The 14,836-nt window shown below is 37.0% G+C and overlaps 1 protein-coding gene across 1 annotated transcript in view; it reads right to left on the reverse strand.

The window, feature by feature from the left end:
* Nucleotides 1-14,836, reverse strand: part of TMPRSS11A (transmembrane serine protease 11A) — a 48,568-nt gene that overhangs the window by 8,976 nt on the left and 24,756 nt on the right. The window contains exons 4-8 of the mRNA XM_032259277.1: nucleotides 12,552-12,619; nucleotides 10,420-10,580; nucleotides 5,758-5,796; nucleotides 4,406-4,577; nucleotides 831-1,090 (exon numbers count right to left, since the gene is read on the reverse strand). Coding sequence (XP_032115168.1) covers nucleotides 831-1,090; nucleotides 4,406-4,577; nucleotides 5,758-5,796; nucleotides 10,420-10,580; nucleotides 12,552-12,619 — 700 coding nt within the window. The remainder of the gene's footprint in view (nucleotides 1-830; nucleotides 1,091-4,405; nucleotides 4,578-5,757; nucleotides 5,797-10,419; nucleotides 10,581-12,551; nucleotides 12,620-14,836) is intronic.

Raw genomic sequence — 14,836 nt, forward strand, 5'->3', positions numbered from 1 at the left:
ATGTGCCACCATGCCCAGCTAATTTTTGTATTTTTAGTAGAGATGGGGTTTCACCATGTTGGCCAGGCTGGTCTCGAACTCCTGACCTTGTGATCCACCTGCCTCAGCCTCCCAAAGTGCTGGGATTACAGGCGTGAGCCACAGCACCCAGCCATCATTATTATTTCTTACAAGACTAAGTTTGTATATCAAGTTGAATACTTTCATAGAGGTCAAATGATTTGACAATTTATCTCTACACTATTCTTATTCACCATCACACTTAAATTAGCCTCTTTAGAAGCAAATTTTGCTACATAGGCATAAAGAGTATTTGAGTAGCTGGTCAATCTGAGTACTCCTAGGCACAAACTGGAACAATAGAAATTAATGTGAATTCTGGCAAAGAAAAGAAATAAATGTTCCTTTCTATGTATTTTTTCTTGGTTGATGATGATGTAAGGATTGAGGTGTTGTTAGCCACCTCTGACACTAGGTGGAGCTAGCATCCTTCTGAAGGAAGCCAACATAGAGAAAAGCAGGGCCAAAAAATTCAGATTCAGAGATGCAGAGCCAGATGACATCATATGAACGCCTATGTCTGAAGTGAAACTTACTACATTTTTTTGACTTCCAAATTACATGAGCCAAATTTGTTGAAGTTTTTTGTTTCTTTGTGTTTTATTCTACATTGGATAATTTCAATTGAATTTCTGTCACTTGCAAAATAAGAACCCTAACTAATCCAACCAGACTGTGTGGAAATGGCTGTCAGGATAATATTGATGAGGATGAAATCACATTGTCCTACACAGAGTTTAGTGCTCTGTAAGCTATCCTGAGATACCCACCACCATAGTAAAGTGCTCCAAATCCTGTGATGTAGACAGTCAAATTTGGTTGGAAGTATGCAGAGGCTTCTGGCAAACAAATCCGGCGTATGTCATCCGAAAAGGTGACTCTGGAAGAGATCTGCACAACAGCAATGTCATACTCTCTTGCTGTGGAGTGATACTTCTCATGGATTATAAATCTTTTGACATTTCTTTTTATTAAGGGAGAGTTAATTTTTGTTCCAAAACTAACAGTCCATTGATATGGATTTTTATACCTGGAAAAGGTTAGAAATGAACAGAATATATATAAGCTGCCCAAAGTATATGAACTACATTAATTGCATTTAGGCTAATGTAAGACAAATATGATCCTGAGAATACTTGGCTGAAGCTATAGTTTTCTTTGATCATTTACACATAGTCTATTGCTAATATATTGAAAGATAAAATATATATATAAACAGCATATTAGAACTGGCATTTAATTTAAAACTATTAAATTTTAGAACTGTAATGCATACAAAATATTATTCATTTATCACTTCAACAAATATTTACTGAGAAACTATGTGCTGAGCCTTATCTGAACTGCTGAGGATAAAGTGATGAACAAGACATAAGGTGCCTGCTCACAGGAGTATAAGACTCCAGAGAAGGAAAAGGATCAAAGCAACAAACAAGTAGGTAAATAACTTTAAATAGTGATAAAGGCTACGGACAAAATAAAATAGGGTAACAGGAGAGGGTACTAACGGGTCATTATGACTATCTTAAGAATGTATTTGGACTAAGATGTAGTAAAGGAGGATCAGTGTAAGGACATGAGGCAAACAAGTTTCCAGGCAAAAATCCCAAGGTTTTGGGCCAGATGGACTGCAGGGAAAGAATGGTTAGGGGTGAGCTTGGGGAGGTAAACAGGGACTAGATTTTGGAATGCTTTATGGTAATGGTAAAGTGCTTAAATTTTATTCAAGTGATACAGGAATCCACTGGATAATTAAGACAGAAGGTGGTGTAGTCTTATTTACATTTTTAAAAATCATGTTGGTTATTTCTGGTGAGTGGATTATTGAAGGTCAAGAATGGATGTGGTAAAGACTGTCAGATGACTACATAGTCCGTTGAGAGATGATCAAATGTGGTTGACTTCTAGCTTGTGGGATTGGACAATGGGGGGATTGGGGTACATGCAGAAATCAGAAAAATCATTTAGTAGCAATGAAAGATGATCTAGTGAAGACAGTGTTTTCACTTAAGGAAAATAAAGTCTCGATAGGTTAAACTATTTGATTCACATCATATGTCTGCCTGCCTCTCTCTCTGCTTTTCCTTTATAGAACCCTGTCTCCGACCAATTTACATTATTCGTATTTTCAGAAGTCTTCTTGCTTTACTTTGTCATGTCTGACACTAGTCACACATCTGTCTTGGTATATTTAGTTATTGGAAGCATATTTTAAGTGAGACACTGACAAAGTCTAGAATGTTGAGAGAAGAAGAAACAATATGCAATATGGTAGGGCATCTGGAAGTTGGTGCTGTGAAATGGAGTTATATATATTGCACATATTATTTCATCACTCAGGTATTAAGCCTAGTACCCATTAATTATTTTTTTCTGATCCTCTCCTTCTAGCATTTTTCACAATAACAAAGACATGGAATCAACCTAAATGTCCATCAGTGATAGACTGGATAAAGAAAATGTGGTATATTACACCATGGAATACTATGCAGCCAAAAAAAAAAAAAAGAACAAGATCATGTCCTTTGCAGGAACACGAATAGAGCTAGAGGTCATTATCCTTAGCAAACTAAGGCACACAGTAATGATATTTATTTTCACTTATGGTTTGAAGATTCTCTCTCCTTTCATGTTTGGTTTGAAAAAGGAAACTAAACAATAACTGTTATATGAGTGAAGAAATGAACTTGGTTGCTGTTGTTCCAGATTAAAAAAACAAATATTAATGGTGGATGTTAATAGAGTGCAGATTCAGTGTTCAATGCTGTGAAGATATTTGCAAAAATAAAACTATCCACCACAAAAATGGCTAACTTTGGCAAAGTAAGTTCTCCATTACTTTGAAAACCCAGACACCAGCATAGGGGATTTCTGGCTTTCTAATATATCTTATTGAGCTCTCACATCTTTCAAACACTAACAATTTATGTACACTCTTTTTTAAAAAATATATTATTTTTTAGAGATTGGGCCTTGCATTGTCACCCAGGCTGGAGTATAGTGCTGCAATTATAGTCTGCTGTAGCCTCAAACTCCTGGGCTTAAGGAATTCTCCTGCCTGAGCCTCTGAAGTAGCTGGGATGACAGGCATGCACCACCATGTGGAATGGGGTTTCACTATCTTGCCCTGGCTGGTCTTGAACTCTTGGGCTCAAGTGGTCCTCTTGCCTTGGCCTCCAAAAATGCTGGGATTACAGGCATGAGCCACCATGCCCGGCCTAGATTCTTAATATGTATATTCTTTAGAATATTAAGAGTCTCTATAAAGATTTATGCTGTTAGGCAGATGAAGTTTATTATGGTAACCAAAGTTAGAATTTTATAGGCCAAAAAGAATGTGAGAAGATCTAGTCTATTTCCTAATACACTAAGGTTTAATTACTTGCCCATGGTCACAGACATTTGATCCAGCTCTCCACCTGCCTGGGACGTACTTTTCCCACTAAATCCTCCTGCCACCTATTATACAGAAATACTCAAGAAGCCTTTGTTATCACCATAATAATTTGTAATGAAGAAGAAAGGTGATAGAGTTAATCTACTTAGAAAAAATTCTAAAATTTTAAATGTAATAAAAATAACTGGTTATATTGAAAAGTAAAATTAAAAGTTATTTAAAAAGTCATTTTATCATGTATTTAATAAAATGTATGCATTTGAAAGCAATTTATGAGAGCACAATTTGCTATTCTTCACTTCAGCTTTTGTCTTATTATACGAAGGCCATATTGAGCAGCCCAAGGGCCTCTCTGAATCCTTTGATACTCACAGGAATCTCTTTTGGAGTGCCTGTCTTTATCATGCCAGCAATTTCTCATTCCGGTAGTGAACTGTTCTAATCCCACAGATCTTCAGATGTCAATGCTTTAAATTTGATCTGTGGTTCTCCATCATCACGTTACCAATTTCCTGTACTTACTGAAAATTTCCATTTTACTTTGGAATTAGTTTGATTATTTATGATCAGCATGAGACTGGCCCAAGTTTGGCAGAAACAGACATTAGTATTAAGTGGAAAGTATTGTTTGACAAAAGATTAATGTTACAAGTTATCAGTGAATATTTTGTGTTAGGTTATCACAAAATAGTTCTGATTCCTTAGTTTCCTTATTAACAACTTTGGGGAACTGATAGAGGAATACTAGAATAATGACTGTTACTTCCTTTATTCCCATCAAACTTTCCGATGAAGTATGCAAGTGTAACATTATTTTAGAAAAGATCCTGAAATAGCTTTTTCTTATTTTACTTCAGTAATATTTGGGACATTAATTGTTATCAAGAATGTGACAAAACTCAGGGCTTTTTAGCAGAAGTGAGTTCTAACTTAAGGTCAATTACTTACTTCTGGAAGCAGTGTGCTGCAGTGACAAGCCATGTATTACTAATCAAGGTGGCCCCACACTGATGGATGTTATCATACTGAAGAGAAGCTTGCCAAGGCCAGGCTGCCTTGGGTGCAACATCTCCAGATGCTATTCTGTTGACTTTTAATGGAACAACTCGTTTACCACAACCTGAAAAAGATGAGATCATTAAGTTATAAGAAACATCTTGTAATTACAAGAAATGACCCCATTCTCCCTTGCCTGAAGACATTTTTGTATATTACTCTTCCTGCCAACAACACTCACCCCACCTGTCACTGGTTTCATGGCATCTTCTCTCTCTCATTTCAGGGTTCACTTTCTTACACCATGAGACCAGGTTAGCTAACTCTTCAATTGACTCTCATAGCACTGTGCACTTCCTATGTCTAGCATTTATCACACTGTTTTGATACTTCCCAATTAGTTTATGTCTTTCTCTATTTTGGAACTCTAATTTTAGGGCGGGGATCATGTTTTATCATAGTAGTATCACTAACTCCTAATCTAATTTCTGGCACTTTTTGGATGTTAAAAGATATTTTTTGAATGAATACATATATGAATAATAACACTTAAGGTGTTTGCAAGACACAGAGGCAAATGCATGAACATCACTGCTCAAATTCGTCACCACTTTTGTAAAATCTTTTGAAACATAGGCTGCAGTGACTTGAAGTGATTTATATTCATAGCCACTGTTAGCTATGAAGATAAATATATTAAGCATCTTTTTTATTTTTTTTATTTTGAGACAGAGTCTCGCTGTGTCGCTCAGGAGGCAATATGGTGGTGTGATCTAGGCTCACTGCAACCTCTGCCTCCTGGGTTCAGGTGATTTTCCTGCCTCAGCCTCCTGAGCAGCTGGGATTACAGGTGCCTGGGTAATTTTTGTATTTTTAGTAGAGATGAGGTTTCACCATGTTGGTCAGGCTGGTCTTGAACTCTTGACCTCAGCATATTTCATAGATAATTTATCAATCACAAACAATGGGTTTTATCTCCTCCCCATGAATTACTTTCTCATTATTTTATTTTGTAGCAGAAAGTACATTTTATGGCATTTTAAAAAATTAGAAAAGTCCAGTATTCTCAATCAGAAATATATACTTTCTTCAAATTGCCCCAGAAGGTTATTACGGAAATTTTTTTCTTGAACATGACTAAAACATTAGTCCTAGAGTCAGAAAAAAATATAAATCCATGGTACAAACAGTTATTACAACTCAAAGAAAATTTGGAGCACAGATGGGCAAGTATGAGCATATATTTGAAGATTTCCTTTCTGATGTGGAAATTGAACTTGTTTATATCAGCTAACTCAACTTACTTGCTTGGACAGTTGACTCCCCTGCTGATGAGCTCATTGCTGAAAAACAAAACAAAACAAAGAATGATAATTTAATACTTTCCTGGTTGGTCTCAATGATCAGGAATAATCAGAGGATACTGACCATATATGGATTCTAGAAAGTTGAACACATAGATCAATTAGGAGAATGGCTTTCTGATATACCAACATCTGTGTATCATTTTTCGTAGAGACTTATAGGCAACCTCAAATTAGGTGTATACTATTGCAAGCAACAGGTGAGTAAGGCACAAATAGTGGATGATTTAAGCCTACAAATAGTTTGTATTAATAGAGAACTATGGTTTTCCAGCAGTTCAGGGTAAAGCTTCTTTGCATTTCACTTCAGAAGATGGATAAATGGAACAGAGGAAACAAGTTGTATTTGTTTTCAAACAAACTGATAAATACATACCTGATAAAGACATACCTGAGACCAGGTAATTTATAAAGAAAAAGAAATTTAATGGACTCAGAGTTCCACAGGGCTGGGAGACCTCACAATCATGGAGAAAGGCAAAGGCACATCTTACATGGTGGCAGGCAAGAAAGAGAATGAGAGCAAAGTGAAAGGGGAAGCCTCTTAATAAACCATCAGATCCCATAAGACTTATTCACTACCAGAGAACAGTATGGGGGAAAACACACCCATGATTCAATTATCTCCCACCAGGTCCCTCCCACAACATGTGGGAATTATGGGAACTACAATTCGAGATGAGATTTGGGTGGGGACACAGCCAAATTATATCAAAAGTAAATTGTTTTACAGGTCTCAAACAGCCTCAGCCAGAACAGATCTGCTTTGATCTCTTTTATTTACTTTGAACTTCACATAAACCTTTTTTTGGTTAAAGGGTTTAGGATGAAAAACTTTGAAAACTCTCACATAAATGATATTTTAAATGCTTTCTAAACACAGTTCCTAAATAATAAAAATTGCTTTTTTAAAGAATAAACTATTACGTATTCTTATCCAAAATCTACTGATATTGGTAAAAGCTAGTTATTGGACATAATCCAAGATTAAATTCTGTCAACTTCCAAAAAAGTGAGGAATTTGACTAGGGAAACAAATATTTAAAATCATATACATATTTTTTATTTTTATTTGTCAGTTATATCTTACTAAAGCTGGGAAAAATAAAGTTGGTGGAAGGTTTCATGAAAATTGTGATGATTTTCAAGTTAAAATGACTTAGCTTACTGAGCAGATAATTAACTGTTTTACTTTTTCCTACCAGTGCCATGTTTCTCAGACACATTCTCAGCATTGTATTCTCCATTATACAAAATGAGAATGTTTCATTCTACTAACTTTCTATAAATTCCACTGGAGAAACTAGTGTTGATGAAGTCTACAAAGTGGGAGTTTTTGAAAATATTCAATTCAAGAATACCATTAAAGGCATCCCAACTCATTGTATGGTAAAGAATCAATTGCTCAGGACTATCAGTTGCTCTTAGTGCTTACTCTTTGGAAGGAACTCAGTTTTTGTCAAATGTAGTTTAAGGCAGTAAATTTATTTCATTTTTAATAAAACTATATATTTTGTCCTTACTAATGCAATCAGGTGGAAAATAGCACAATGTTAGAACTCTTAAGTTAAAACTTTGTCAGCTTTGTCTGAGCAGCATGCAAGTTATCCATTTCCAGGAATGATATTAGGATCATCACAATTTTCATGAAACTTTCCACCAACTTTATAACACAATTTTTAGGGAGAATGATTATGCCTGGAAACAAACTGTCAATACACAAGTAACTGGTTGTTAAAGATTTCTAATTCTGACCAAAGATTTTTACCTTCCAGGTATAAACATGGAAATAAACACTAACACTTTAGTTTTGAAAGCGACCATCTCCTATCAACGTTCTGAGTTGGGGAAAAGCTAGTTAACATTCAGGGCTCTATAGACTACGAGCATCAAGACAAAAAATGAAACAAAGTCATTTGGCATGTAGGTATTGAGCTGCATTACTACAGCCCTGGCGTTTGCAATCCAAAGAAACTGATTTTAGCTTTGCTTTGTCACACTGTGTCTCCTGAAGGGCCCACACCACACAGTTATTTGTCAAAACAAAATACACATATTTGACAAATTACAAATAAATCTTGGGCTACAGAGTTATTTCTAGACTTGATCTTGAATCTCTAGAGTTTTCTATTTATTGGAAGTCCCTAAGTTACGTGTTCCCAGGAAGCAATGTTTTTGCCTGTAAGAATTGCCTTAACAATTTTCCTGAGCTGTCCACTGAATATGCCTTTCTTAAGTGCTAGTGACGGCAGCTACAGGCGGTCCGGAGCAGTGATAGCAGGAGTGGCTGCGGGAGCAGCAGTGATAGCAGTGGGTCCCCTGTGCCCGGCATCTCCGAGGCAGCCCACTGTGCTGCCCGGAACCTCACGTGACTAGGCAGGACCTGCTCCCAGGCTCGGAGCCTCACCTGCTCCAAGACCCTAACCCCACGTTGCCATTCTCGCCCATGGCCGCTGCAGGTAGGGCACTGGGAGGGGGTAAACAGTCCCCAGAGCCCATCTCTGGGACTCCCCCAGTGCCCACCACCCTGGGAGCTGCCGCAACGGGGCTGGGCTGAGTTGCCCACGGGTGAGGCAGCAGCGTGGTCGGGCACGGCGTTGGCGGGGTGGGCAGAGAGGAGCCGAAGGTGGAGCTGGGCCCCTGCAGATGAAGAGGTGACTAAGAGACCATGGGACTACCTGCTTGCATAGAGGAGCTAGACCATTCTAGCGCCTACTCTCTGCTGAAAGCTGAACACAGTGGGACAACCTGCCTGCAGAGAGGAGTTTCTAACTCCAGGGCTTCCTGTCTGTTAGGAGCTGAACACTTGTTGGGACACCCTGGCTATGAAGAGGAGCTGCCCACTGTGGGTGTCCTGTGAGCTGTTCTGTATTCAATAAACTTCCTCTTCTTCTTGCTTCCAAGTAGATGAAATTACAGGCACCTGCCACCATGCCTGACTAATTTTTTTTGTATTTTTAGTAGAGATGGGGCTTCACCATATTGGCCAGGCTCGTCTTGAACTCCCGACCTCAGGTGATCTGTCCACCCCGGCCTCCCAAAGTGCTGGAATTACAGGCATGAGCCACTGCACCTGGCCTCAGGTAACTCTCAAATCAGGTTCTCCATTAGTATATCCTGACTTTTAATTTAGTACAATTATTAAAATAGCTGAAGTTCAGAAGCCGAGCCTATAAAAACCACAAAGGTTAGGTGGCTAATGAACAATTTATGCTTTACTTCTGGTTTCAGATAGCTCGGGCTTTTACATTCCTGACAAATTATTTATTGGAAATTACACAGAACATATCATGTAAGTTATCATAATGTCCATTGTTTCACAACTTCTATTCATTTGCTTCCCTATCTAACACAGAAGATGGATTAAGCATTTGTCAGGTTCCTCCCTCCTGGCTGGGAGAGGTCCTCAGCTTTATTCCCTAAGTAGCTGACTCGTCTCATCAGCAAACATCTGCCCATTCCATTACCTCACATTTCACTTCCTGATCTGATTTCCTCTTGAAGAGTCAGCTAGACCTATACCAGGGCAGAGTGTTCTGTTTCGTGTCTGATAAAAATCGCTTGCCCCAACTCTTTTTTTAACTCTCTTAGGTCTGGCATCCATTGAAATTTGAAGGGGAAATCTGTACTTGTCTGTTGGAAGAAGATGCTGTGAAAACAGCTTAATGTATGAGGGTAAACAAGTTTCTTTCTAGCTGGATGCCTCAGAATTTTTAACATGATACTATAAGGATGAATTTCCAAGAAAGGAATATCATAGACAGAATTTTTAAGATATGTTTGACTATAGAAACCTTTTTTAATTAGAGCCTTTAAAGAAATCAGATTTCTAAATTTGAACCTTAGCTCCTTGTAATTACTGAATTCCTCAACTCTTTGCACGAATTTCACTTCTATAAAGGTGAACTTGCATTCTTCACTGGAATATAAAAAGAAATTCGTTACTTCAGGTAAAGGCCATAGGGATAGACTTGGATAAAGTTTCTTTCTCCTTAATTTAGAGACATGACAATGGTATAATGAGTTAAGGGTGAACAACAACAAAAAAAGAAAAGTGGAATAATATATACATAGTTTCAGTGATGTTTTTGTAGACTGATTTTTAATGCATTAATAGTAAAATGACTCTAACAGCTTCAAAGTTGGCTTGCCATTTTCCTAAATGCCTATAGGAAAAAAAGCTAACAAAACTTTTCTATCATCATATATGGAAACTATCAATAAAATAAGGCAACAAATGAACTTATGTTTTAGGAAGCTCCCACCCAGAAAAACAATTATTGCTAAACCCTTAGTATTTTCACTTGCTTAGTCACGGAGGCAGTGGCTGGGTGAGATTAACCCTCTGTTCGTTGTAAATGTTTGCCTTTATTTTGGGATGAGTACCAATCAATTACTGTTGGGAAAACCACTGGATGACTAACCTCAGACATACTTACATCGGAGACTAATAAACCTTGAAATGTCACTTCTTTAACTTGAATTTTTTCATCTGAATTCTAGCTATTATTTGGAATGGAAATAATGTCAAATAAGTTTGAGATTAGTCAAAACATGGACCTAATAGAGAACTTCATATCACATAGAAGGGGACATCTTTACCATTAACATGAACTGATGAGACATTTATCGGCAAGGCTCTTAAATTCCTTATCTTCTGGTTTAAGATGCTTTGGATTTTATTCTCTTTTACTGCTCTTTGCTCAGTAGAAGGAAACTGGAACACCATAATGATATCTGCTTTCACACCATCTTTCTCTGGACTATGACACACAAAAGAAAGGTACATTTTCAAGGAAAACATCTGCAATTGTCCTTCAGTCTTTGCTGTATCTTCCTTCCCTGAATGATGCCTCAGTTTCTGACAGTGTCAAGTGCTGATCCTCTTATGTCATTCTGACCCATGGTCATTTCATATGTTCGATCTTCTAGCTCTTGAATCACCTCTACAGGGTCCATGACATTTGACCCTCTAATGACAGTGCAGTAATTAAAAAGATAGTAAGTTTAATTTTCTAAAGATCCTTGTTTCTCTTTGGTCAGCTCTGTTTTTAAGAGTTCGTCATTTTGAGTTAAAATATGTCTCCCTTTATCTCCCATTCCATAAGGCTTAGGTATACCAGTTGGAACATGCATAAAATAATTTCCTCTTCTACCCCAAATATTTGAAGACAACAATATTGTGGTCCCTGAGTCTTCTCCAAATTAAACATGCCTAGTTTCTTCAACTTTTATAAACAGATTCAAGTTCTGTTACCTGAGGAACTGAACCTTTAAATACTCTTAAAATAGGAAAACCAACTACAGATTTAAAACAACAACAACTGAAACTGATACATATTAATCTGTTATCTCTCCTATACTTTTTTTTGTGCAAAAAAATAAAAAGATGTAAAAAACACTAGAGGACCATCTTCCTGAATCTTTTGGCTGAACTTTTAAATACTCTTAAAACAGGAAAACCAAATACAGTTTAAAAAAAAAAAAAAACCTGAAACTAATACATATTGATCTGTTATCTCTCCTATTTTTTTTAAGCTGTAAAAACCACTAGAGGCCCATCTTCCTGAATCTTTTGGCTAAAAGGAAGAAATTATTTCAATTCTGAGACAATTTATGTATTTTCGTTCAGTTAAGCTCTGGAATATAAAGATCTAAATAACTCGAATTTTATGTCGAATTGTCAAAAAGGTGACTGAGTAATTCTACTTCTTAAATCTGAGGAATTAACATTTTTACCAAGTGTTATATAGTGATGATGGCTGCCATCCCAAGGAGTTCCTAAGAGTATGATAATGTTGTTATCATAATATAGCAAATCAGAATTTGAAAACAGAAAAAATGAAATCCAGAAAGTTCTAGAATTTATGTGCTTTTTATCTCCTAAGTATTGTAGAAATTACCCAATTCATGTTATAAAATCCTAATGACATGAGGCATGCCTTAGTTGATGGGGTTTGAGTCCTGGTTCTGTCACTTCTCAGTAAAGACAAATAACTTGGAGTACATCTGCCAACAAAGCATTATTATTCTATTGGTAAGAAAGTGATTATTATTTTCTTTAAATAAATCAAACTCTGAATATATTATTTTTCTTTATCTTTAAGAAATATGAGTCATACAGGCTCATGGATTGGTGTGTATGATGTATATGTTCTGCTGTGTAATTTTCAAAATAGCACGTTTGAAACTTCCGAGCAACGCTGCAACTGATATGTCTTTCCCCCTCCACCACAACAAAAAGAAAATTTACTACAACACGAATATCTTTTCGTTTAGGCATGCCTCATGTCATTAGGCTTCATTACAGGTAAAATTTGTGATCCCATTTTGTAACCCACTTTGCCTTCTTAACATGTTTGAAATGACATAATTGTCAAAAGAATACAGTTTGGTGCATGCAATGACAAGCTACTGGGTTTTCCCAAGGCCACGAGTTCTGGTAGGTTCCAGGCCTTACAATAAATTGATGGAGTTTGAGTCCTGGTTCTGTCACTTGGGAAACTGTCAGTTGGGGAAGTTTGAACACCTTACTTACCCTCCCTGAATCTTAGTCTTTTTGTTGACAAAATGGTGGTCAGCCCTATATTTCAAGACTGCTTTAAAGATCATGTTTATGAAAAATTCTAGCCAAAAGCCTAGTCCATAGACACACACAATACATGAGGGTCCCTGTCTCCTGTGTTCTTTTTTCTTCCAGTCTTGTGATTCCACCTTTGCCCAAACATACATACGTCAGTCTGACTACTTGGTTCTTGATATAGTGCTTCTTCAAGGCAGAATTTATAAATATCTCATCCACCTGTTATACAACAAGAGAGAAACTATGTATTAATAATATCTTTTATAATAAGAATATGTCCTTGATTAAATGTTAAAGCAATAGAAATTTTTTCACAGGACTAATATGATTTAAATTGGTGGTTCTCAGCTTTCACAGTGCAACAGAATCATTTGCTGAATTAAAAAAATTATGGATGCCAGAGGGTGTCTTCAAGAATTTTGATTTTGATTGGTCTAGAGGGGATCTAGACACTCATATTTTAAAAAAATCTACCCCAATAATTCTACTATGCTATGATAGGTCTCTGGAGTAGAAGACATCTTGCCAAAACCATAGAAGGAGTAGCAGAGAGATACAGAGCAGAGATGGATATTCAGGGAGGCTTTGAGTGGTGACAGAGAAAACGCCGTCTCAGTCCTGGATATAAGCCCATGCTACTGCTCACAAATTGGCAAGCTTGGCAAAGTTACTGAATCAATTTTAGCCTCAGTTTTCTAACCTGTAAAACAAAGATATTGATCTGTTACTCATAAGGCTATGAAGCTTAAACACATATAAAATACTGGGTAAGTTTTGGCAGTTAATTGCTGATGGTTCTCTAGCCTCCATCCTGGCGTTATAGGTCTTAACTCTTCAGGTCTTTGCTTGTAAGGTATAAGGAGGAGGCACTAGGGATTTGGGAGAGAGCCAGAGATTTTTAAATTGCTGTCGATTGTGAACTGTAGGGTAAATCAGGGAGGAAAAAAGAATTAGGTGGTGTTGCAGTATTAGGTCAAATTTGTTACTCAGTTTAGGTCACAAAGGTAGGAGAAGCAGAGCCACTGCTTTTGGTCCATATGCACAGTTTTCATCAACTGCCACAGTACTGTGATGCTGTGGTCTATCACACCTAGCATTTGGCTTGCAGTATCCCCTAGCACTCGCTTGGCAGAAATAGTGTCATCTCAGTGTAGGCAAGGTACTGCAGTTCATGTTGAACAGATAAACCAAATGTGCACAAAAAATATCCCAAATCCTCAAGGAATGAGAAGAAAAACCAGCTGTCATTACTAAAACACATACATACAAATATAGGGAAAGCTGTTTCAAGGATCAAGGAGCATGTTTATAACTTCCTTAGCATGCTCAGGAATTCATAAATGCTTCATCAGGAAGCACATTATTTGTTATCTTCCTTAACTCTTATGGAAAATCTGTGAAATAAGAAGTATTTTCATTCCTATTAGAAGAGAAACCTGTGACTCAGAGGCATTTGTGAATTTCCCTGGCATCATGCAGATACTAGCAAGCTGGGACTGAAACCCAACTCTTCTATCTGTAGGATCTGCCTCTTCCCACTCAATCACACTGCCACCATGTGTGATTGATAAATGTCATGTAAATTTTACTTCAATTTCTTTCACAGAACACATAGTAATAGGTTATCAAATAATTTATTGGCCTAATGTATAAAACTTATAAAGATAGAGACTTGGTAATAGCCTTAAACTTAAGATCAAAGATAGCATTTAGAAAATAAATTGCTAGTATCCAAAATATGTCCTTATTGGTGCTTAAATAAAGAAAGCCTAAATGGACTGAGGTGGTGTGGAGTTTATATGCTAGAAATGAAACTCATTTGGAAGACATGTTTTCAAAAGGGTGACTTTATTATAATCATTTCTCTTTCGTCACCCACAGCCAGCTTTACCACTCAGTATGGAGGCGGGGGGGTCCCCAAAAAAAAAAAAAAGAGGCAAACAAAATGGAACAGGGAGAGAAGTGATACATTTTAGAAGGAAGAAAAGTACATAGCAGTAGGATATTTAAAGAAGTTTGGTTTGTAATTACCCTCTAAATAAGTTCAACCACAATTGATTCCTGGCCATTTGTAACTTGGTGAAGGCATTGCATTAAGTTTTTGACTCTAGGTGACATCATCAATCTGTTAAGGTGCTTGCTATGAACATCTAAACCAAGCATCAGTTTTATCTTTGAATGAGTAGGTTGTCTGGGAAGATAGGAGCTGAAAAAATAACAAGAAGAATCTAGGCAGAAGTAACCTTGGTGATTACAATAATAAAAAGGATCCTTCTTTGTAAAATTCTAGGACCCTCTCTATAAAAAAGTCTTGTTTACTAGATCAGAGGAGGCCTCGGAATCTTATAGGTGATACAGGTAGTCTGAGGACAACACTTTGAGAAATGGGATAGAGGGACTGGTAAAAGGAGTTTCTATAAAATGAATTTACAACAG

Source organism: Sapajus apella, unplaced genomic scaffold (assembly GCF_009761245.1).
Source record: "Sapajus apella isolate SASKATOON/1434 unplaced genomic scaffold, GSC_monkey_1.0 scaffold108, whole genome shotgun sequence".
Lineage (NCBI taxonomy): Eukaryota > Metazoa > Chordata > Mammalia > Primates > Cebidae > Sapajus > Sapajus apella.